The 24,957-nt window shown below is 40.9% G+C and overlaps 1 protein-coding gene across 1 annotated transcript in view; it reads left to right on the top strand.

Annotated features, from left to right (window-relative positions):
- The window catches only part of XRCC5 (X-ray repair cross complementing 5), an 85,711-nt gene continuing 67,094 nt past the window's right edge, over positions 6,341 to 24,957 (top strand). The window contains exons 1-8 of the mRNA XM_005676517.3: positions 6,341 to 6,500; positions 10,521 to 10,634; positions 13,405 to 13,588; positions 14,552 to 14,600; positions 15,129 to 15,251; positions 18,021 to 18,212; positions 21,299 to 21,413; positions 22,606 to 22,744. Coding sequence (XP_005676574.2) covers positions 6,480 to 6,500; positions 10,521 to 10,634; positions 13,405 to 13,588; positions 14,552 to 14,600; positions 15,129 to 15,251; positions 18,021 to 18,212; positions 21,299 to 21,413; positions 22,606 to 22,744 — 937 coding nt within the window. The 5' untranslated portion in view covers positions 6,341 to 6,479. The remainder of the gene's footprint in view (positions 6,501 to 10,520; positions 10,635 to 13,404; positions 13,589 to 14,551; positions 14,601 to 15,128; positions 15,252 to 18,020; positions 18,213 to 21,298; positions 21,414 to 22,605; positions 22,745 to 24,957) is intronic.

Below are 24,957 nucleotides of genomic sequence, written 5' to 3'. Positions count from 1 at the left end.
CTTCCTGACCCAGGGACTGAACCTATGTCTTCTGTGTTTCCTGCACTGGCCGGCAGATTCTTTACCACTGAACCAACCACCTGGGAAGCCCCAGCTTGGGATGGTTTGACCAAACCTCACTCAGAATTTTCTGGAGTTCATCAACAAATAGAATCTTTGCTGAGAAGCTTGGGTCTTCGTGGCCACTGAGGGTATAAACCAGATGAATCCAGACTAATACAGTCTGAACTTAAAAAAATTCCTGAGGGATCCCTTTCTAATTTAAAAAAAAACATCGTATGAGGTCACGCAGATTTTTAAAGTTTGGGTCCTTACAAGAAGAGCTGGTGTCCATGTTCTTGTTTCAGGAAGAAGCTGTTGAAAGAACTGCTGTGAATCAAACCCAGTGGGTCAGGTAACGCTATGCCACAGAAGGCCAGGGACATTTGCCTAATGCATGGTGCTGAATTCCACCTTCAGAGGGAAACCCACCCTTTGAAAAATGACTATCATTAGTTTGAAAAAACCCAATTCTGTCCAACATTATTGAAGATAACTTTGGTGCTGTCTGGTGTTTTTGCAAAGATATAAACAATTGAAGACAATAAAATCTAATTAACGTTTGCTCACTTTGTCTCTGAGTCTCTCCAACATTGCTTTGAACACTACAATTTTCAGAAAAAGAGTATGGTGACTGTTTTATAGGTGTGTAATGGTCTTAATATGGGTCCTTAATATCTTGACTCTTCCCACCTACCACCAATTTGTGAGGGTTCTGTTTTGGTGGACTCTTCCAACAGATCACAGATTTACCTAAGCCTACATTAGGAAGTTGCAGCTTTATTTGCCACATTTTTTTCAGAGGTTAAGAAAACCAGTGGGCAAGGCCCAGAGCAGTCATGATTAGGACAAAGGTAAGATGTCCCTGCGGGATGGAGGAGGGTGGGGTTAGGGTAAGGAACAAGGGATACCTAGATGAAGTAGATGTAGCCCTCACCCTAGTTGAGCTCGCCAGCTAGCGGAACCCATAGGTTCATAAAATCATTTCAAAAGGGCTCTGAGAGAGATATGGGAAAGTCTAAACTAGAGGAAGGAAAACCTCACCAAACAGACCCAAAGCAATCTCATCTCAGCTGTTAGCAAATGCCTAGAGAATTTTAGAGGAGAAACTAGAGACTTAAATGCCATATTTGAACATTCTGTTAGCTCATAGTTACATAATCTCTTTGGTAGATAGGAAGGAGGACTATGCTTTCCAGTTGCTTTGCGGCTATAATATACTGAGCTGGGTAAACTGTATTTGATCCAGTATAATAATACCAATGTTGCCAAGTGTTTTTTTGGGGAGGGGGTGGTGAGGGGGGCACACAGCATGTAGGATTTTAGTTCCCTGACCAGGAATTGAACTGTGCCCCCTGCATTGGAAGCACGGAGTTCATTTTTATTTATTTTAACTGGAGGCTAGTTACTTTACAATATTGTGGTGGTTTTTGCCATACATTCACATGAATCAGCCATGGGTGTACATGTGTTCCCCATCCTGAACCCACCTCCCTCCCCATTCCATCCCTCAGGGTCATCCCAAAGCACAGCCGTGAGCACCCTGTCTCATTCATCGAACTTGGACTGGCGATCTATTTCACATATGATATTATACATGTTTCAGTGCTATTCTCTCAAATCATCCAACCCTCACCTTCTCCCACAGAGTTCAAAAGTCTGTTCTTTGCTCCTGCTAAGTCACTTCAGTCGTGTCCGACTCTGTGCAACCCCATAGACGGCAGCCCACCAGGCTCCCCCGTCCCTGGGATTCTCCAGGCAAGAACACTGGAGTGGGTTGCCATTTCCTTCTCTGATGCATGAAAGTGAAAAGTGAAAAAAGTGAAGTCGCTCAGTCGTATCCAACTTGTAGCGACCCCATGGACTGCAGCCTTCCAGGCTCCTCTGTCCATGGGATTTTCCAGGCAAGAGTACTGGAGTGGGGTGCCATTGTCTTCTCCAGTCTGTTCTTTACATGTGTCTCTTTTGCTGTCTCGCATATAGGGTCATCGTTACCATCTTTCTACATTCCATATATATGCATTAATATACTGTATTGGTGTTTTTCTTTCTGACTGACTGCACTCTGTATAATAGGCTCCAGTTTCATCCACCTCATTAGAACTGATTCAAATGCATTCTTTTAAAGGCTGAATAATATTCCATTGTGTATATGTACCACAGCTTTCCTATCCATTCATCTGCCGATGGACATCTAGGTTGTGGAAGTGTGGAGTTTTAACCACTGGACCACCAGGAAGTCTCCCAAGCCATCTAGTCCATCAACATTAAGTTGCCATCCTTCATTTCAGTTCAAGTCCAGGGGGAGCAAAATCTCCTTGGATTATGATTATCCATGGTTTCCAATGAAACAAGGTTCTAAATCTTTAAAAGAATTAATTTTAGATGACTTGATTCATTGCATCATTGAGGGCCATCCAGGGCTTACGTTTTACAGTGTTGTAAAAGATTAGTGGCCAAAATCAGAAATTTCCTCTTTAATTACTAACATAAACTTGTTGAAATACTTCTAGGCCCAAGATGGCGCCACTCCTGCCTAGGTGCCACACCAGCAAACCAAAATTTTAGTTTACTTTTGTATCCCTTTAAATGCTCTGCTTGACCAGAAACACAGTACAATTGTCCCTAGCATCAGTGGGGGATTGGATCTAGGACCTCTGGGGAGACCAAATTCTATGGATGCTCAAGTCCCTTATAAAAATGATAGTAGAGCTGGTTCTTTACATCTGGATTCTGCATCATTGAATTCAAAGAACCAGAGGTTGAACTTGATCCACAGTTGGTTGAACCTGTGGTTGCCCAACCCATGGATATGGTATGGTGGGCCAACTGTGTGTGTAGTCAGCCAACTCCCAGACAGCAAGCCAACTCTGGGCTCTATACTTATTTCCTTGTTCCTTCTCATTCCAAACAAGGCTTACTATGTGGCCCACAGCTAATTAGCTATTTTCTATTTTCCTCTTCTTTGTTGGTTATTATCTATCCTATAGAAGCTTCCTGCCTTTGTCCTATTTTATGGTTCTTTGAATCTGCTTCAAAAAGTGTTAAATATAATCTGTATCACTGGCATTGCTTTCTTTAATCATTTTTAACAAGTATTTTATATCTTTCTCAGTTCAGTTCAAGCTTCCCTGGTGGCTCAGACAGTAAAGCGTCTGTCTACAATGCGGAGGACCCGGGTTCGATCCCTGGGTCAGGAAGATCCTCCTGGAGAAGGAAATGGCAATCCACTCCAGTACTATTTCCTGGAAAATTCCATGGACAGAGGAGCCTGGTAGGCTACAGTCCATGGGGTCGCAAAGAGTCGGACACGACTGAGTGACTTCACTCACTCACTCAGTTCAATTCAGTCGCTCAGTCGTGTCCGACTCTTTGCGACCCCATGAATCGCAGCTCACCAGGCCTCCCTGTCCATCACCAACTCCCGGAGTTCACTCAGATTCACGTCCATCGAGTCAGTGATGCCATCCAGCCATCTCATCCTCTGTCGTCCCCTTCTCCTCCTGCCACCAATCCCTCCCAGCATCAAAGTCTTTTCCAATGAGTCAACTCTTCGCATGAGGTGGCCAAAGTACTGGAGTTTCAGCTTTAGCATCAGTCCTTCCAAAGAAATCCCAGGGCTGATCTCCTTCAGAATGGACTGGTTGGATCTCCTTGCAGTCCAAGGGACTCTCAAGAGTCTTCTCCAACACCACACTGCAAAAGTATCAATTCTTCGGCGCTCAGCCTTCTTCACAGTCCACCTCTCACATCCATACATGACCACTGGAAAAACCATAGCTTTGACTAGATGGACCTTAGTGGGCAAAGTGATGTCCCTGCTTTTGAATATACTATCTAGGTTGGTCATAACTTTTCCTTCCAAGGAGTAAGCGTCTTTTAATTTCATGGCTGCAATCACCATCTGCAGTGATTTTGGAGCCCCCAAAATAAAGTCTGACACTGTTTCCACTGTTTCCCCATCTATTTCCCATGAAGTGATGGGACCGGATGCCATGATCTTAGTTTTCTGAATGTTGAGCTTTAAGCCAACTTTTTCACTGTCCTCTTTCACTTTCATCAAGAGGCTTTTTAGTTCCTTTTCACTTTCTGCCATAAGGGTGGTGTCATCTGCATATCTGAGGTTATTGATATTTCTCCCGGCAATCTTGATTCCAGCTTGTGTTTCTTCCAGTCCAGTGTTTCTCATAATGTACTCTAAAATCACATCAACATGGTACATCACTGCTCACATCTTTCTGGGATATAATCTTATTTCATATCTGTACTTTGTTAAGATTTTAAACTAATTTTTCCAATTGCCCATATAAACATTGTTACACCTCTGTCAGAACACAAAACCTGCACATTTTAATTTTGTATAATGTTCATAAATTCATCACTTATGTAGTTCATCAGAGCAATATCAGAACAATATCATACATTTTAGCAACTTAAATTGTAATTTCAAATTAAAATTTTTTACTTGCCTTTGTTAACTACTCCAAAGGAAAGCTTAATCTATACTACAGCAAGAGTTTAAAATATTCCTATTGTTTCAGTTATTTCTTGTGTAACAGGTAAAACTTAACTGGATTAAAATAATCAATTGACTTATTTGCTCAGAATTTCCAATTTGGGTGGAGCTTGATGGATATGACTGGTCCATATCTCTCTAATACTAATGAGAAAAAAGAAGGAAATAGAGGCTACACACAAGATAAAATCATGGACATAAAGCATAGAGATCTCCTTTACCATGGCGAGTCACCAGTAATTAACTGTCATACAAAAAATACTTTAAGAATACTATTTCAGCCTTAAAAGAACTCCTTGAATCAACATCTAGGTGAACTTCCCGGACTCTAAAAGCCCAGTCTGAAAGTATCTGACTCTTCTGGCTTCAGTATCTGACAGTTTGTAATTTGGGTTCCCTCAAGATCCCTCCCTCATCATGGCCTCCCCACATCTTTCCAGCTTCATATCTGCTTTTCAAGATGATTAGACTTAATGTTCTAGGTTGGCAGATGCTTGCAAGTTGCTAGATCCTTTGTCCAATCAGCCATCAGCTTGTAGATCATTTGGTACAGAAAACAGCCTTTACTGTGCAAGGTTCAACTTGGGCCTGCCTCCCTCTAAGGGGCTGCAGGCTGGACAGTTTCCTTTGAAAGGGGGTGAAAGGGGGTGTCAGGCACTGTAATTGACAGCTGCCACTTCTAGAACATCTCCCTAGATTCTTCTTGAATTAAACCTCACTTCCCCCTTTCCAAACTAGGTATGTGCTAAGCCACTTCAGTCCTGTCTAGTTTTTGTGACTATATGGGCTAAGCCCTTCAGGCACCTCTGTCCATGGGATTCTCCAAGCAAGAATACTGAAGTGGGTTGCAGTGCCCTCCTCCAGGAGATCTTCTCCACTCAGGGATTGAACCTGCCAGTCTTATATCTCCTGCACTGGCAGACAGGTTCTCTACCACTAGCACCACCTGTGAAGCTCAGGGATACTCTGAAGTATTGGCAGATCTTTAGCAGATGCTGTTCATGCCTCCAGGCCTATATACATCCCACCTCCTCTTCAAGAAAAAATGCTGTTTCCACTTTTGATTCCCTGGAAAACTACTTTTCCTTCAGGAACTGGTTCTAAGGTCATCACATCTGCTGTCTTTCCTTATCCTTCTTAAAGAAGAAACAGAATTTTAGGGAAGTCAACTGACTTTCTGGATTCATGATCAAATACAAGTAGACCTAACTCCAGATCTCTGACATAAAACACTGTGTTATTCTCAGTGTGAGAGAAGGAGAGTGACTCTTTCGGAGAAGAGATTCCTATTTACTTAATTCTAGAAATTTGGGGAGTTCGAAGACCAAAAGTCCCTTCAGTTCAGTTCAGTCGCTCAGTCGTGTCCAACTCCGCAATCCCATGGGCTGCAGCACACCAGGCCTTGCTGTCTATCACCAATTCCCGGAGCTTACTCAAACTCATGTCCATTGAGTCGGTGATGCCATCCAACCATCTCCTCCTCTGTCGTTCCCTTTTCCTCCCGCCTTCAATCTTTCCCAGCATGAGGGTCTTTTCAAATGAGTCAGCTCTTCCCATTAGGTGGCCAAAGTATTGGAGTTTCAGCTTCAACATAAGTCCTTCCAATGAATATTCGCACTGATTTCCTTAAGTCCCTTAAAGTGAAAGTGAAGTCGCTCAGTCGTGTCCGACTCTCTGCGACCCCACGGACTGTATAACCTACCACGGTCCTCCGTCCACGGTTCCGTAACCAGGGAACAAACGCCCTGAATCTGCGCATGCTCAGAGTGTCGACGCACAATTTCCCCGCCCCCTTCAGGCGCCGCGGGAAGCCGCTTTTCCTGCAACAATCCAGCCACTCCAGCTCCGAATCCGGCGGGACTGAGTTTCGGCGCTGCACGTTCCCGCTCGGAAGAGGCGGCCGAGGGGCTTGTGGGGCAGCAGCATGGCGCGGTCCTGGAATAAGGTAGAAAGACCAGTACGCGTGGGCCTACGTCTCTGCCTGGGGTCCGGAAAAGGTGGTTCGGAAGCAGGAATCATGGGATCATGGCGGTGCCATGGAGTGAGGAGGGGAGTTCTGGTGGTGGGCTGATCTAGCCATGCGCTGTGAGAAAAACTGGGCATTTGGAGTCTGAAAAAAAGGAATTTAAGCCTCGCCCACTCCCCCACCCCCGCCGCCTCCTCAGTCCTTCCGTGCTCACTGTATCGCCACCGGTCCACCTCTGTCCCCATCCCACTCTGACCTCCCCCAGGTACCTCTCCATCTCCAGCCTGCCTCCAACTCCTCCGTTACTTCTGAATCTGGTTTGTAAAAATCTGTGAGGTTGGACGTTAGTTATGGTAAGCACCAATCCCACAGACTCGTAGAACATCAGAGAGGGATTGCAAGTGAAATAATTTGAAATGTAGAACATCCTTATTGTTGTTTAGTCGCTAAGCCGCGTCTGGCTCTTTTGCAACCCCATGGACTGTAGCCCACCAGGCTCCTCTGTCCCTGGGATTTCCCAGGCAAGAATGCTGGAGTCAGTTGCCATTTGCTTCTCCAGAGGATCTAACCAACCCAGAGGTCACTGAGCCACCTGGGAAGCCCCGTTCTATTATTACCTCTATAGTAATCGAATATCAAATATTTTGCATTTATTGAAAACTTACTCTGATGAAGCACTGATCTAAAGATTTTATTCCTGTTTTATTTAATCTTCACAACAAGCCCAGAAGTTGAAACGTTTTTTCTCCTTTACAGTTGAGAAAAGCAAAGCTTATAGAAAGTGATTAGCCCCAAGGTCACCCAGTCCATAAGCAGTAGAATCCGAATTTGAACACAAGCTTTCTGCTCTCAGAGCTCTGGAGAATGTTTCTCTTGCTATGAATCGATGATTCTCAGTGACCCAGGTTAATAACGTATGGTGATGAATTTTTTAAATAGTGTTTTCAGTATAGGCAGAAAGTGGTACTTGTCCCTGAGGGATCACTAGAGGTAGGTGTGTCCGGAGGAGTTGTTCATTCCTTCATCCATCGGTAATCTCAAGAACTAGGCCCTTTATTAGGCAGCTGGTATACAGATAAGATAGGAGTTGGAGCAGGAGGTCCCTAGTGCCCTCACCCCCCCATAGGGAAATACTGATTAAAATGGTTATAAACCTATGCCACGTACCTCCTTTGTTCGTTTCAGCTGCTGAAAACTTTCAGCTCTAATAAAGCAGATGTTTACGGCAGGTGGACTTAACAGCAAAATTGTAATTCCCTTGTTGCTTCAGTGTTTAAATGGGGGGGGGGGTCACTATGCTGCTCAGTTTCTTTTTCCTGGTTTTCTTCCTGCTGTCAGAAAAGAACTTGAGATACTACATAGACCATTCTCTGCTTTCAGATAAGAAGTTCCATACTGTGAAACCCTTTGTTGACATTTTTTGGATAGCTGATTCCTGGCAAAGGACCCTTAGTCCTCTTTTTTTAGAGTTTTCTTTTTTTTAAGTAGCTTTATGAACTTCTTTATATATTAAGTAAGTGCAGCAGCATATTTGGGGACTCTCTTACTTTTTAAAAGATTCTTAGGCTCAGAGCACAGAAACTATGGGATGTAAATTTTGTTGCTCTCAAAGGAATTTCTCCAAACATGCTATTTATAACCTGGAGCTCTCTTAATATTAGTGCATTGTGTTTAATTTTTTGTAAATTAGGGAAAAACTTAAATGGTCTTTCCTTTCCATAGTTTTGCCTTGCCTGAGAGGTAACCAAATTAGATATCATCTGTAATGTCCCTGATAGGAGCTCATCCAGGTTTTTCAAAGAATTCTAGGGTCAGGAGATCATCGTTTCAGAAAACAAGTTCATTGATTACTTCTAGGTACCATTTTTTCCTCCCTTTAGTTTAGTTCAGTCGCTCATTCATGTCCGACTTTTTGTGACCCCATGGACTGCAGCACACCAGGTCTGCCTGTCCATCACCAACTCCCGGAGCTTACTCAAACTCATGTCCATTGAGTCGGTGATGCCATCCAACCATGTCATCCTCTGTCGTCCCCTTCTCCTCCCGCCTTCAATCTTTCCCAGCATCAGGGTCTTTTCCAATGAGTCAGTTCTTTGCATCAGGTGGCCAAAGTATTGGAGCTTCAGCATCAGTCCTTCCAATGAATATTCAGGAATGATTTCCTTTAGGATGGACTGGTTGGATCTCCTTGCTATCCAAGGGACTCTCAAGAGTCTTCTCCAACACCACAGTTCAAAAGCATCAATTCTTCAGCGCTCAGTTTTCTTTACAGTCCAACTCTCACATCCATACATGACTCCTGGAAAAACCATAGCTTTGACAAGACAGACCTTTGGTGGCAAATAATATCTCTGCTTTTTAATATGCTGTCTAGGTTGGTCATAATGGAGTCAAATCAATTTCCATGTAATTTCCATCTGTTAATCCTATTATCTCTCTTGCAGAACTGTTTTTTTGTAACACAGCTGTCAACTAAATGAGGATAACAATCAGGTTCCTCTAAATCTTCTTGTCTGGTTCAAATAGCCAGTTTTTTTTACCTGTTCCTCTCATCACATATGCTCCAGATCCTTCTCTAACATGCTTATTTCATATTCATTTGTAATTAGTCTTATAAGATGTGATGATCAGAACTGCTCAGTTTGTCAGATGTGGTCCAGTCAGTACAAAGCATAGGTGAGACTGTCAGTCAATGTCAGAGAATGTTAACTCTGGAAAAGACTTTAGATCTCATTTAGTCCACTTAATCCAACAACTGCTTCCTGCCTCCACGGATTAGCAGTGAAGTTAAGTGACATGCCTGAGAATGTAGCTATTTGGTAAAAAAAAGATGGGAGTGATTCCAGGTCTCCAGATTGCTAATCTAGTCTTTTTTTTTTTTAAACCATTAAACCTGTCTTTTCCTTCCATGAATTTACTACGACATTGAAAATACTTTTTACCATACCATTTAGGACCAAAACTATTTTAGAGGGTGGAATAGGGTAAGCATGGGGAATCTACCAGCCATGCCATGCTGGTGACATTTTATAATCCACCTGAAATTGTGAGCTGCTGTTTGTTTAGGTCTCCTCCAGCCCAATTCAGTTAAATTTTGGATGCCAAATGTAGGACTTTACGTGTATCCATTTTACTTTCAGTTTATGTTTGCCCTATTTCCTTAGTCCCCAAGATGCATGATTACTAGCCAGTGACTAGAGTCTTTATTTGGTTTCCTCTCCCTAAGATTCCCCTTGTTCACAGGACTTACTCCTACTCATCCTTTAGTTCACCTAAGGATCATGTCTAGAAAGTCTTTCCACTTCCTTACCTGTCCTCTATCACCAGTCTTGGGTAGATGCCCCTTCCTATGTGCTCTCTTAGTGCCTACTGCATACTTCGGTCATGGAATATTGCTCTGGTATCATTTATGTGTCTGTGTCCCCTCCAAGAATAGATTTGGTATCTTAGTCTTCATTTTAGATCCTCAGTGTACAAACTGATGTGAATTATCAGAGTATATCATTTTAGCATATATAGATTGTGACAGTCACCTATTGCCACAAAAATGCTTTATGACAAACTATACTCCAAATCAGTGGCTTGCAACAAAAGCGTCTGTCCTCATGCCATGGGGCTGCAGGTCAGTTGAATTTTGGGTTTGATGGATTCGGGGCTGAGCTGGGCTGGACTTAGCTCTTGCCTGCAGGTTGTTTTCAGATCCGCTCCCTGTGGGTTTATGCTCAGGCTCAGGCCAAAGGAGCAGCAGCTACTTGGAGCATGCTCCTGTCCTGGCAGGTAAAATGCTTTGTAGCTTTCAGAAATAGCAGGACTGTTTAAAGTTTCTCCACAGCAAAAATTTATATGTCTTACATCCATTCTCTCTGTTGAACAACTCCCCTCCCTTTATCATGCATCCCCTGAGTATCTGAGAGAAATAAGCAAAGGACATGGCCTTTGCTTTCTTTTCTTAATGACCATTAATATTGTCTCACACACTTTCTGGGACTTCGTTTCTAGGCAGCAGTGGTGCTGTGTATGGATGTGGGCTTGGCCATGAGTAATTCCTTTCCTGGTGAAGATTCCCCATTTGAACTAGCAAAGAAGGTGATAACCATGTTTGTGCAGCGACAGGTAAGATTCAGAATGGTCTTGAGCTTGTAACTCGTGGTTTAACTGTCTATGGCTTCAACTCCGTAATGCGAGATGCCCGCTGCTTTATGTTGTCCACCCTCAGTGTTTGGGGTAATCTGAGGAGTTATTCTTATACACACTCACGTGCAAGTCCAGCTGCCGTTAGAGTCTGATGCTTTTTCTTGTCTCGTTTTGGCTCCTTCACTGGATATTGTAGCTTTTCCGAAACAAGAGGCGATGTAATGTTTAAATGTGTAACCGCTATATCCAGGTGACCTGGGTTTGAATCCTTGCTTTGCCATGTCACTTACTAACCTTGCTATCTTGAATAAGTCTTTCCACTATCTTGTGCCTATTCCATTTACCTTTTACTGGTTATAAACTACCCTCCCAAAACTTAATGTCGTAAATGACAGTTTAAAAAGTCATCCCTTGTGGCTTTGTGAGATACCTGGGTGTCTGAGACGGGTGGTTCTCTGAGGCCTCTCGTGCGGGTGCGCTCCGTGGTGGCTGGGGCTGAGTCATCTCAAGGTTCGGTGGGGCCCTGCGTATGCATCCAAGCTGGCTCACTCCCGTGGCTGATGGTGTTGGCTTCTGGTGGCCGTGTGCTCAGTCGGGACTGTCTCCCAGAACCCTTACATGTGGCCGCTCCGTGTAGCTTGGGATGCTCAGTATAGCAGTTGGTTCTAAATATCCAAGACTGGATATTCTAGGAGACCTGCTTATGTGACTTTTATGACCTAGCTCTATAAGTCCCAGAAAGTCATTTCCACTGCCTTCTGTTAGTTGGGTCACTTAGGTAGCTCATGTTCAGTGGGGGAGAAGGGGGCGGGAATTAGACTCCCCTGCTGTTTTCAAGAGTAGCCTCTAAATACAGAGAGACCAGGAATGGACGGAGGCCACTTTGAAGACATGATGCCTAGTGCTTAGAACAGTACCTGTCATAAACAGTGTATATGTTTTTATTATCATTATTACTTCAGTTATTCATTTCTGCCCTTTCTACCTGGTTTGACTGCTGCTTTTGGTAAGTCCATGAAGCTCTGCTTCATCGACTGCTCCCCTGGACACCTCTGTGCTTCTTCTGGGTGTTACCTTTTCCACTTGGAACTAGTACCTACGACCTGTCATCCTAGAGTTTTTTGTTTGTTTGTTTTGTTTTGTTTACAAATTCTGATAACCTGAAGCCCTAATCTAATGTCTGAAAGAAGACGGGATGCTCTTGACCGCATTCTTGGTTATAGTGACCTGTGTTGGTGATATGTGAGTAGTGCTGTTGTGCCCCCGTGTAATGTGTGTATACTTTTTAAAGAGTAGCAGTGCTTTCGGTCGTTATTTTTGGCTCTGCCCCTTGCATGGGAGTCGGAGTGAACCTGGAAGGCCAGGAGACAAAACCTGGTGCCACTCCCATGCTGCATGCAATTTTCCTCCCCTCCCCCGACTGAGAGTCTGTCGTCAAGCAAGAATACCTTGCCTCAAGATGAATACTTGTGTGGGATACAGCTAGAACTCTCGCTGGCCCGCCCCACGTGTGTGCTGGAAATGTTTGAACCCCAGCAACTGGGACCTTCCCTCCATGTACAGCCAGCGGTTGTAGCTGGAATTGTTAACAGAGCAGAGAGAGATGAAGGACAGAGTTCCATCCTTTGCCCATGCAGCGTTCTTCTTACTAATGGCTTGTGTTAATGAGTAGGAACGGGGAACAGGACTGCCTTTTGTGTCATACTATTTCTTGTTTTTTTAATTTCATTATGAAATGCTTTGTAAAAGAAGCAAGTACAGAGAATAATATAATGGAAAGCTGTTTTCCCATTGTCTAGAGCTATATAGCCCTAAAGTTTGACACTATTTGTTTGATTTCTTTTTCTTTTCTTTCTTAAAGAATCTTATATTAAGGCCTCCTGTGTGTCTCCTGCTAATGCTTTTCTTTCCTCTTCCTCCCCTCCATTCCTCAGAATTTTCAGTTATTATTGTGCATGTTTTATACTTTGGATTTAAGTGTATTTGTAAATAATATTTAGTATTGTATGAAGCTCTCAAAAGTATATGTAATAGTATTATGCAGTACATAAAATTCCACAAGTTACTTTTTTTCAACCTTATGTTTTTGAGATTTATCCATGTTGGTAAACACTGAACAAATTCATTCATTTTTTTGTAACTAGGGTATAATATTCCATCGTATAAATATTTTGCAGTGTGTTTTTGCGTTCTTCAGTTGATTGTTTTCAGTTTTGCCCTGTTACGAACAGTGCTGAAGTGAACTTGAACTTTCTTGTCCCTTATCTTGTGTACATGTGTAAGGGCCTCTGGAGAGTATATATACCTACAGGTGAAATTGCTGAGATATAGAATATGAACCGGTAATTTTCTTCTAATCTCTGGAAAATTTCAACCGGGGATAGTCATCCCAGAAAGACAGACTAAAATCTTTTCAAATAATCTGTAATTAGTTTTCACTGAGAATGAGAGTCTGATTTGGGTGGAAGCACATCAAAGAAACTCATCAAAAGCAGTTAGTGCCCACCCATTCCTCCACCGCAAAAGGTGTTGAAAGGACGGGACCTTTAGTCAATGAGGAAGTCTGCTTAGAACCTAGGAACTGTGACTGCCCATCAGTCCCAGGGGCCAGTTAGCCCAGTGTCCTGTTGCCAGTGGCCCCAGGGGCCTCCCAAGGGGAAATAAGCTTGTCTTGCTCCCAGAGGGTTAACAATCTAATGGCTTCCAGGTGGTATTGTATGATTTGCAGCCTTCTCACCTACTCCTCTAGGTATTTGCTGAGAACAAAGACGAAGTTGCGTTGGTCCTTTTTGGTACCGATGGCACTGAGAACGCCCTTGCTGGTGAGGATCAGTACCAGAACATCACGGTGCACAGACATCTGATGCGCCCGGATTTTGACCTGCTGGAGGACATTGAGAGCAAAATCCAGCCAGGTTCTCAGCAAGCTGACTGTATCCTTTTTTCAGCCAGAGAAGACTCTGCAGAAATTTCCTTTAACCTGGGGAATTGTCATCTAGTTCAGTGAGGTTCTTTAAGAGTCCTTGCTCTGAGTGTGTGCACATTTTTGGCACTGAGGACATCATGGATGTGATGCACGTTAGGACTTAATGTGAAATTAGTTACACATTAATTGGTTGGGTGGGTGGACTCCAAGCCCATTAATTGGTTGGGTGAGTGGACTTTTATTTACACATTAAAAGGTTGAGTTGGGTGCCTGGACTCCAAGCCCTCCAGTCTCTGCCCTAGTCACATTGAGAGGATGGGAAGTATCAGAAGGGTGTGTGTGTGTTGACTGTGTGCAGAAGGCATGGTGTTGGCAATGGTTATCTGTGTTTGGACGTAATGCTGTGTACAGCATTAGCGTTCTCCTAGCCTTCCTGCATAGAGGATATTTGTATGCCAAAAATCAGACTGATGCCCCAACTGTGAGACTTAACAGTTTCTTCCACAGGTGTCCTGATTTTAAGGTGTCCTGTTCCTTGTATTTTTTTAAACAGTGATGCCGTCTCTGGTCACTGGGAGGTGCTGCTGTGCTGGGAGTGACTTACAGATGCAACATTATGGCTCACTTCATGTGTAAGAATGGGCTGTAATCACAGAAGATGTGTTCTAGATACAGTAAAACGGCATCATAGTTTTTCATTAAATGAGTGGAATATGTGAGATTACCTTTCGGCTTACTTCATTTTTCCTGGTTGTATGTTTTAGGGAGTCTACTTTGATTGTTAATGTATGTATGGATATATGTTAGTGAAATAAACTTGGAAGAAGGGCACTTGAGCAAGTACTTTTAAATCATCACACAGTCAGCCCAGTGTCCACAGGTTCCAGCACTGGGTCTCACTGGGGGAAAGTTGCATTTTGGGGGGATAAAGGGATTGTTTGGTGTTATCTTCTGCCCTTAACCAGCTGAGTCCTGGATGCCCTCATCGTCTGCATGGATTTGATTCAGAAAGAAACTTTGTAAGTATCTCAGCTGAAGAGAGTTGGAAATGAACCTCTCAGTGTGGAATCAGACTGTTTGGAAAAAGAACCCTTGCATGGTTATAGTTGTAGTACCTTGCAAACCCAGGGATTGAACCCAGGTCTCCCGCACTGCAGGTGGATTCTTTACTGTCTGAGCCACCAGGGAAGCCGGGAGAGTTCCTTGTTTATATTCTACATTCTGAAGGGTGGAAAGGGATCCTTTTTTTTATCATAGTGACCACACTTTTAACTGAGGTGGTTAGAGTTCAGAAATCAGAGACCTAATATTTCCATAATGCTCAAAAATTTTGCCTAAGATGTTTAAAGTGTGAGTCACAACTGGGTTGATTATGTGTTTAGTAAGAACTTAGCATCAACAGCATGTGGACTTCTAGAGTGTAATCACATTGTTAACTGGAGCTAATTGATTGCTTACCCTTTTTCTGCTCAGTAACCAAGTACATTTGAATTTGTAGGAAATGATTCAGAAGAATGATTTATTAATGTGCTGACTCTGTCTTCTAGAGGAAAGAAGTTTGAGAAGAGGCATATTGAAGTGTTCACTGACCTCAGCAGCCCATTCAGCAGAGATCAGCTGGATATTATAATTGATAACCTGAAGAAATCTGGCATGTCCCTGCAGTTCTTGTAAGACCATATGAATAGTAATTGTGGACAGCTTTTGTGCTCTCATGATGCGGTGATAGGACCCCTTCATAGAGTGCTTGGTTTGTAGGAGTCGTCTCTGCTCTTGAGTCAGAAGCTGCCACATCAGTAGCTTCAGCCAGCACTCATTGATTACTCTCTGTGTTCGGGTAACTCTTCTGAGTTTTGATGATAAAGGGATGAAAGTCACAGTGAAACGTGGGAATTTAGCTCTGTAGCAGATGTTTGTGCTGTTCTTAGACTCAAAGAACTGAGGAATTAGAGAAATCTATTAAGATCATTCAGTTCATACCCTGCCTGCATAGAAGACTTTACCCAACAGTTACACAGATTGGTAGTGTCTTCTCTTAAATGTCCTAGAGAACTGTGTCTTAAAGACAGTAGACGTTTTTAGGATAGAGAGGAATGTCAACTTGGGAACCATTTTAAACACATATGCTAATTTTTAACTCTTTCAGATCTAAAGGATACGTACATATTTGTAAAATGTAATTTGCTGTGTGTATTTACAGATGAGGTAACAAACTTAGGGGGAAAGTGTATTTCACAATGGGCTAGGGAGAGAGTCCCTCCTCTCACTAACTTGAATTTCCCCTCCAGGTACTTTCTTTTATATCCCTTTCAGAAAGTTCTTTTCGCTACATAGTCCTTCCTGCTCCATCTAAAACCTGTTTTTCCTTGTCCTATTTTTTGGTAAAACCAGAGTGATAGTATAGAATGTTGAATTGTTAGTCTTCTGAGGACACTCATTTTTCAGATTGAGAGCTCTTCCAAGAAGCCTCCAGCTCCGAGTGGTAAGCCCATGGCTTCTTTAAAATTGTCTGCCAATGGGGAATTAAGAACCTCTGTTGCATGTATGTACTTCTTAAGACTGCTGAGGGGCATCTCCTTTCTGTAGAACTGTAGAAAAATGGTTCAGAATAAGCCATCAAGCTGATACTTGTTAAGATGGTACTTCAGAGAAATTAAGTGCTTTTTAAGTGATTCTTCTTACTGAGTCGAGGTTTTCTCAGCACTTCGAAAGCCCAGCATGGTTCCTGTTCCCCGCTCATAATCTCAGATGTTTTTACATCCTTCACACATCCTGTACTTCTGTCAGTTTCACTGGAAAGGGCTACTTTTCCTTTTGTGTGAGCAATACTGTAAAGCAAGCTGAGACAGAACAGAGCCTTTTCTTCCCCTGGCTTGGTATTTGACTGGTTGTTTATAAAATGCTGATTGGATTGTTTAACTCTCTCTTCCTTTGCTGCAGACCTATAGCATCCAAAGTAGAGTTTTGGCTTTTCTTGTTTGGTGTCTCCCATGTATGATTGATTCTTCTAGTTGGACCAGACCTTCCTGATCCTTTATTTTCATCATCCCTTCTTCCTGGTTGATGCTCTGGAAGCGGCAGTAGTCTCATGCAAACACGATATGCCGTATCCTGTTCCCTGGAAGCTCTTTTTTCATGTAATGCAGGACATACACATCTGTCATGCAAACAGTATGTAGAAAAAAATGTAAACAGGGAGCTCTGTTTTAATAATGGCTAATAAAATGATAAAGGAATCACCCTAAAAATCCACATGGGGTGACTAACAGATAATGTTGAGTAAACTGAAGAAGCCGTTTGGGTTTCCAGGGACAAAGTAGGGTGACATGCTACAGTGGAAAGAACCTTGCTCTTTCAGTCAGATGATCAGGTCTTTGCTCATCTTTAGCTATGCGGCTTTGGCTAAATTATTTTATCTCTGTATATTCCATTTCTTTTCAGAAGATGAAGATAGAAATCTCTGTCTACCTATAATATAAAGATGAAATGAGATTGTTTCTATGAAAGTATTTATAAAGTGTCATATAGATTATTATCATAAAATGTGTTTCGTTGGTTTACTTTTCAATTTGTATATTGTTTATTGACTATTCCCATGACTGTAGATCCCAATCTAGTTTTATTCTCATTTCAAACAACTGGAGTAAAGCAAGAACAAAATTGGTTTTACTTATTTCTAGCAATTAACTGATTTCTGTATAATAATTTTATATCTAAAATGATGATACTGTTTGTGTTATAAGTATTTTAACACTTTATCTTACTGATCTTTATAATAACCTTGAGAAATCATTAATGGGCACTTGTTTGTTACTCTTGTCTGCCTAGAATGTCATCCAGCTTTTTTCTAGGAAGCATTTCTTCCTCCTCTTTAACCTTATGGCTTGAATGAAAGCTGACCTCTTCTAGATCTGGCCCCCAGGTTACCACTGATTCCTGCTTTTGATTTTGTTTTATTTTGAATTGGAGAGCAGAGGGTTAAACCCTCAATCCCTCTTTGGTAGTGGAATTGGGCTTTATGAGCTTGAGAGTGTTCAGAAGCAATGTGGAGGAGAGAGCAGGGCCAGCATAAGGACAAATGAAGATGAAATACAGAGATAGAGTGAAAGGCTCACAGAATCCTTGTGGTGTTTGAGACTTTGGATCTAGTCATCCTAAGGCCATGTGCAACCTTGCCCTTTCAATTATTTTGTTATGTAAGCCAATAAATTTCCCCCATAAAATCCAAACCAAAGAGGTTTCAGTTAGGTAAAACTGGTAAGAGTACTGGCTAAGGTAGCTGAGTGCTATTTGACAGCTGAGAAATGTAAAGCTCAGAGAAGTTGACTGACATGCCCATTTTCTCATAGCCAGTGAGTGACGGTCACAGAATTGGAACCCAGTTTATTATTTGGCTTCAGAACTTGTCTTCTTAACTACTGCTGATCTTTTCTTGATAGTTTGCCTTTCCCAATTGTCAAGAAAGGTGGAACTGGGGACAGAGGAGATGGCAGCTTGCTCTTAGACGACCACGGGCCTTCCTTTCCTCCAAAAGGAATCACCGAGCAGCAGAAAGAAGGTATTCAGATGGTGAAAAAGGTGATGATGTCTTTAGAGGGTGAAGATGGGCTGGAGGAAATTTATTCCTTTAGGTAAGAAGTGAAAACGTTGTCTACAAATTTCAGTTATAAGCATATTCATTTCTCTTTTGATCAGAGAGCTCTCTAATGCTTTTCCTTTACTGAGCCATTCTTGAATTAGCAGTTATACTAACACTTTAATAAATACTCTGGTTTTTATTAAAGAAATGGTATACCAGCCTCTAATCCCTTTCTCTGAAGTTTGCATGGTTGGCACAAGGTTTCTCCTTTATTTCCAGGACTGTCAGGAGAGGTTGGAAATATATAGATATAATGAAAGATTTAACAAGTCAAATGATAAAAGATGAGGTGGTAGATTTCTTCTTTATGCCAAGCTTGTGATATATTTCTCAGGCCCTTCCTTGTCATACACCTAGAAAATATTCTTAATTATAAAAGTGGTATCAGATCTGAGATAATGCTCAGTATCCTCTTGTCCTCTGATTTAGGTTTTGGAGGCAGTATACTATAATATAGTAATTTTTTTTGCCATTTATTCATTTATTTTTAGCTTTTTGACTGTGCTGTGCAATGTACATCCCTACCAGGGTTCGCACCCATGCCCCCCACCGTGGAAGTGCAGTGTCTTAAGCACTAGACTGCCAGAGAAGTCCCTATATATCATAGAGTGATCTTTTTTTTAAAGCTTTTGTCACAAAATAGTTTGGTTAGGCAAAAACAAAACAAAACCCCCAAATTTATAACTTACTTATTCCATATGGGTTTTGTAAAGGCAAGAAATGTGAAATCTCTGAAATACAGTATAACAATAAAGCAAGCTGCTTTTTTCAGCCATCCAGAGATAGTGGGAGAGACGATCTTCTTTGCGTTATTCTTGGTTGGAATTGGATATACACTTAGTTTGAGCAAAGAACCTGAGAGGGGTCCATGGCATCTGGAATGGTATATATTTGAGGGGCTTGATTTGGTAAAAGTGGTGGCAGCATACTCTGCCACACAGTATGGCTTTTTTAAAGTTGCAGATTTTCAGGAATAATACTACTTAAAGAATTCGTTCTAGTTTATCAATAAATACACAAAGCACAAACGCTTTAAATAAAATTCTTAATTGTTGAAGTAGATCAATAATTAAGATTTTTTTGAGTAGCGGTAGTGTATATCTGCTCTAATTTTTCTTCTCAGTCACAATTTTTATATATTTCTAATGAGCTATAGTTGATAAGTGATCAACCTGCTTTTTTAAGTATAGATACTCTTGGAAAACTGCAGGTAAATGGGGATTTTGGAAATTAAACTGTAATTTCCCAAGGGGTTGGTGAAAGAATCAAAGAGGAATCCTATAAAGAGATGTTTCTTTGTCTTAGTATGTGTTCTAATTGTAATATTCAATGTGTTTTTCTAAATTATTATTCTCTCAAATTTGAACATAGCTTGCTTTAATATGGGAATACCTGCCTAAAGTGAACAAATTCACCGTGATATTGAAAGAATTATTGGCCAATAAAATTATTGTTTAAAAAGTTTCTTACAGCAAGGAGGGAAATTACTATGTGTTGTCCTCACGTTTTTTAAGATGTTTATTTATTTATTTGGCTGCACTGGGTCTTAATTGCTACATCCAGGGTCTTTAGTTGTGACATCTGGGATCTAGTTTCCAGGGTTGGAACCCAGGGTCTCTGCACTGGGAGTACAGTCTTAACCACTGGACTACCAGGCAAGTCTCTCTTCCCATTTTTGAAGCTATGTTGATTTCAGGTCTGCCATGAAGGTATGGATCAGAACTTGGCCATCTGATATAGTAGCCATTATCCGCAGGTGGCTACTTAAATTTAAATTCAGTAAAATTACATAAAATTAAAACTCTAGTCCCTCAGTCATACTCTCCACAGTTCAAGTGCTCAGTAGCCTATTGTACAGATACAGTTGGAAATACAACACTCCCCTCATTGCACAAAGTTCTCCAGGACAGCCCTGGGCTAGGCTTATTCTCATCTAGAAGATGTTAGTGGGAGATAACGTGACTTCTGATTTGAGGAGGTTCATATCTACTGCAGAACTTATCCAGTTGTTCTCAGATGTTACCTATAAGGTGCTGGTCTTTAGAACTTCCCCTGGAACAGAATCCAAACCTCTTGATAATTTTAGACATGACTCATAGTACAACTAGCAATGTCCTGTGAGACAGGTGAAACCTGATTTCAGACCCACTCATTCTTCAGCGAATACAAAGCCAAGGTGTACCATAAGCGCTGGAGCAGAGTATCAGGTGGAATATCTACTATTCATTGTAAATTGTTCCTGAAAATTGGAGTCTTTTGAGGCCTGTTTGTCCATAACTCTGGATAATGCCAGATAATCCTTAGTGAATTCTATAAGTTCCACCTCTCGCCTGTATTTTTTCTTTGTTTTATTTGATTAGGAACCAGATGAAAGTAGAATTGATCTTCACTAATGTTCAAAGGAACTAGCTCTGTACATTGTGTTTGCTACTTCCCAGTTCCCCTTCCCTGCCGACTGAGAAACCTAGGGTTATTATATCTGCTTTATTTTAAGTATGGACTTAAAAGTATGGACTGCTAAGTTCCTTTATCTCCTAAAAGATCATTTTCTAACTGTCTCCACAATGTGCATATACTCATCATGTCTTTTATTTAAGAGAATGGAAACGAACTAAAGAATTGGAGAGTTCAGTGACATTGAACAGTGACATTATAGGATGGAGCCCACCCTTTGATATCCTAGAGTAGGGCTTTTTATCCTGAGGTCTGTGATTTTAAGGGAGTTGTGCAAATGCATTTATGAATGTGCTTGTATCATAACCTCACAGTGTCCTTGATCCTGAAAAAAGAAATGTTATAAACAGCTGGCTGAGTTGAAAGAAAAGATTGAATGAGGGAAGATAGAGATGTTCCTTTTCACCTGTTAGTGAAGTCCAGCTGGAATTCAGCTCCTTCCTCAGCCAACTCGCTTGTACTCTGGCTCTCTCCCAACTGAGAGTTGCCACAAGTTTTGCTTGTCATCACCTCTCTTTATGATCAACAGCATCTCACTTCGCAGTCTAGAAAACTAAATGCAACATCCAGCAAAGGTTAACATTTTAAAATTGCTGCTTTCATAATACATTTTTCTTTGTTAAGTGAGAGTCTGAGACAGCTGTGTGTCTTTAAGAAAACGGAGAGGCATTCCATGCCCTGGTCCTGTCAACTGACCATTGGCTCCAATTTGTCTATAAAGATTGTGGCTTATAAATCGGTAAGTGGTAGGTACACATTTTTTAAAGAAATGTTACCAGGCAGACAAATGTGCTTATATAAGAAACTGGCAATTCATGTGTGGGTTATTCAAAACCATAATTACTGCTTCTCTAACTGCTCTCCCTGTTTATTTCATCTCTATTTAGCTTTTTTGTAAAAAGCATGGTAGGAGAGGAAGTTTTAAGAATTGTCTGTAATAGAAGTTGGTTCCCTCCTCTTTCTCTTTCTCTCCATTGACAATTTATTGTTAATCACAAGTTTCAAGTCTTTCCCTCTCCTTTTCTTTCTTAAAAGAAAGACAACGAAATGCATTCAGTTGCATTATTGCAGTATTATAGCAGAAATACAGGTACACGCCAGAGTTAAGTTCAGAGTTTTTAAAGCTCAGCCACATCTAATTCAATTATTAATGATCTGGTAGTAATAGCATCTAAAAAATATGAACACATTTTGACCCATTACTGTGAAATGGCCGTTTGCAGCATACGTGCATAATAGCACACTTTCAGAAGTGCGTTGTTTTTGGCAGTGACTTGATGACATACCAGCTTGCGTGTCAGTCTCTGATCCATGCCTCCACATGACCCTCCTTGCCTTTTTTCTCTAAATGTACAAAATAAATATATAAACATACTTAAATATATAAAATGTACAAAAGCATGTTTTTTTATAAAGTGGTTTTTTTTTTCTTTTAATATTCAAGGACTTAATTCCAAAGCATACTACATGCATGAACACCATGGAGGTACTTCAAGGCCTAGAATAGTGTCCCTGAGAATGAGAATAAGTCTCTCTCCTTTTTTTTTTTTTTCTTTTGGTAGCTTCTTTTTCGTATTTTCTTACTGATTTCTGACTACTGATAGACTGCTTTCCCCTTTCTTCTCTATTGAAAAAATATGGTAACAAAATGTAGGGTCTTCTTTTATTAAACAGTCTGTGGGTTTTGCACAGAAAGTGTTTGAGTATCTATGAATATTAATATTTATCTATGGATTACCCTTGGGGAAAATAAAATGTAGAAAGGATTATAAAATAAAATTTCCACAAAACCAGAGACGACAAACCAGTGTAGCTGGAGTGATTGTTTTGGATTTTTTTCTGTAAAGCAAAGAGTATATTAGTTTTTCCTCTTGTGTCAGCCTGAATCCTGACTTTCCTTGTTTTCCCTTTATTTTTCTTTCGGAAATCAGATTACCCAGGAGAAAGTTAAAAAGTCTTGGACAGTTGTGGATGCAAGAACTCTGAAAAAAGAAGATATACAAAAAGAAACAGTTTATTGCTTGAATGATGATGATGAAACTGAAGTTTCAAAAGAGGATACTATTCAAGGTATTATGCCAGTGAGAGTTTCACTGTTTCCTGGAAGATTTTTTGCAAGATGATGTGAGGCAGGCTGGGTTTTGTATTGTTATTTGTCTAGAGACACATCTGTGTGAGGGAATCACGGGATGCTGGGTTCTGTAACTCATCTGCTGGGGCTTGGGCAGGGTTGTTCTGAAACAGGAGTATGCTCATGCATTCAGTCTCTCTGGGTTTTATTTATTTAGTTTTAATTGTTGATGATTGCTTTACAATACTGGTTTGATTTCTATGATACATCACCATGAATTAACCATAGGTGTACCTATGTCCCCTCCCTCTTGAATCTCTCTCCCACTTCCCGCCGATTCCCACCCCTCTAGGTTATTACAGAGCCCCAGTCTGAGTTCCCTGAGTTGTACAGCAAAGTCTGTTGGCTGTCTGTTTACATGTGTTAGTGTGTATGCTTCCATGACACTGTCTCCATTCATCTCACCCTCTCCCTCTTCTCAAGTGACAGGACTTAATACTTGGCTTTGTTTTGAAGTCTGAAGCTTACTAGCTAGGGAAATGCTTATATTAACATGGGTTAAGCAACTTTTTTGTGTGAATCTTTGACTTCCATGGTGATCATTTTTCTGAATGCCAATTTCAGGTCTCATAATGTGCCAGATTAGCTCCCTTAGGGTAATTTAGGGGATAAGAAAAATTATTTGTATTTGTCATGTTGCTTTATATTCATTGGGATCTTCAGAGTTGTACTTCATATATTTATATTCATTGGCTCTGTAGACTGTATTTAGATCATGTCTCTCTCCAGAGGACTTAGAAACCAGCTGAATGTTCAAGAGCTAAAATGACAAGATACCAAATGATGGTTAAGATAGAAGCCAGAGTCTTTATATAATAAATTTATCACCAGACTACTATGTGGTAAATAGTCTCAGTATAATTTTAATTTGCAAGTCTTGAAAAAATTCCTTTTATCTGTGTGGCATTGTGTCACAGTGTTTGTGTATATTTATATGTTTTGCAGGGTTTCAGGGGGTAGGAGAGTGATTAAAAGTGGTAGTGGTTATACCTCCTTTCTTTGCTCTCATGGGTTATATTTAGACTGTAATTACCATTCCATAATCTCTACTAATTCTTTAATTCAGCTCATTGGTAGAGTGTGGTTAAGAACAGAAATTTTGGAGTCAGACTGGTTAGAATCTTGGCTCCACTACTTGCTAGTCATTTAATCCTAGTATGACGACTGTCTCATAGTAGGAGGATTAACATAATTAAGGGCATAAGACCAGAAAAGTAGAGGGCCTTCTCAGTGATACTGAGTAGTTGGGTAAGATGTACTGGGCATATACAGATTCGTGGTCAGAGCAGTATATAAAAGACAACCTGCATTTTATCTTTTAATCTTCACAGCAAGCAGTGAAGAAGGCACTCTTGTTCCCATTTTACAGATAAGAGAACTGAGGCTGAAAGATATTCATTAACATGCGTAGTATCACATAGTTAACAGCTAGTAGATTTGAACCCAGGGCTGCAAGAGTGTGTTTCTCCATATTATTCTGAGTTAGGAAGGGCTCTGAATGATACACTGAAGAGTTGATGCTTAATTTTGAGAGCAGCATGAAGCTGTTTATAATTTTGAGGAGCAGAATGTCAGAGTTGTGTTTTAAGACGATTAATAAGACATCTGGGTATAGGATGAATTGGAAGGAGAAGGGACTAGACATGAAGGTGCCAATTCTTTTGGATGAAAGGAAAGAAAGCCACTCTGGTTTGTCTTAGGCAAAAAGCAAATTCATTGGTAGAGCAATGGAGAGGAAAGAGGTAAATATGGTTTAAATTCAGAGTATAGGTGTATAGCTTTTCTCTCTTAGCTTGTTGCAGTTACCCACATGCTTCCTTTGCCTGTCCTCTACTCTCTACCTGCCAATAGGTAGAGTTCTGTCTTCTAGATAGAGAGATTAGTTAATACGAGCAAAGACTGTGGTCGTATTTGTAGTCTGTTCTCTACTTTTGGCCGTATACAAAAGTTGCAGTAATTGATTTGCCCTTTAAAAGATGAACCAGAAAACATGACACTTTTAATGAGAAGTTTCAAATTACTCTTAGACAATTTAAGTAAGATGTCTGAAAAAAACATTATGTACCACTCTTATGTGCTATGTATTTCCCTCTTAATGTTTTGTTGAAATTTTTTTTATCATTAGCTTTTATTAAGACATACAGAAACATGT

Source organism: Capra hircus, chromosome 2, assembly GCF_001704415.2.
Source record: "Capra hircus breed San Clemente chromosome 2, ASM170441v1, whole genome shotgun sequence".
In the NCBI taxonomy this organism is placed as follows: Eukaryota; Metazoa; Chordata; class Mammalia; order Artiodactyla; family Bovidae; genus Capra; species Capra hircus.
Note: the sequence above shows the minus strand (reverse complement) of the source record. Positions and strands in the feature narration are given on the sequence as shown.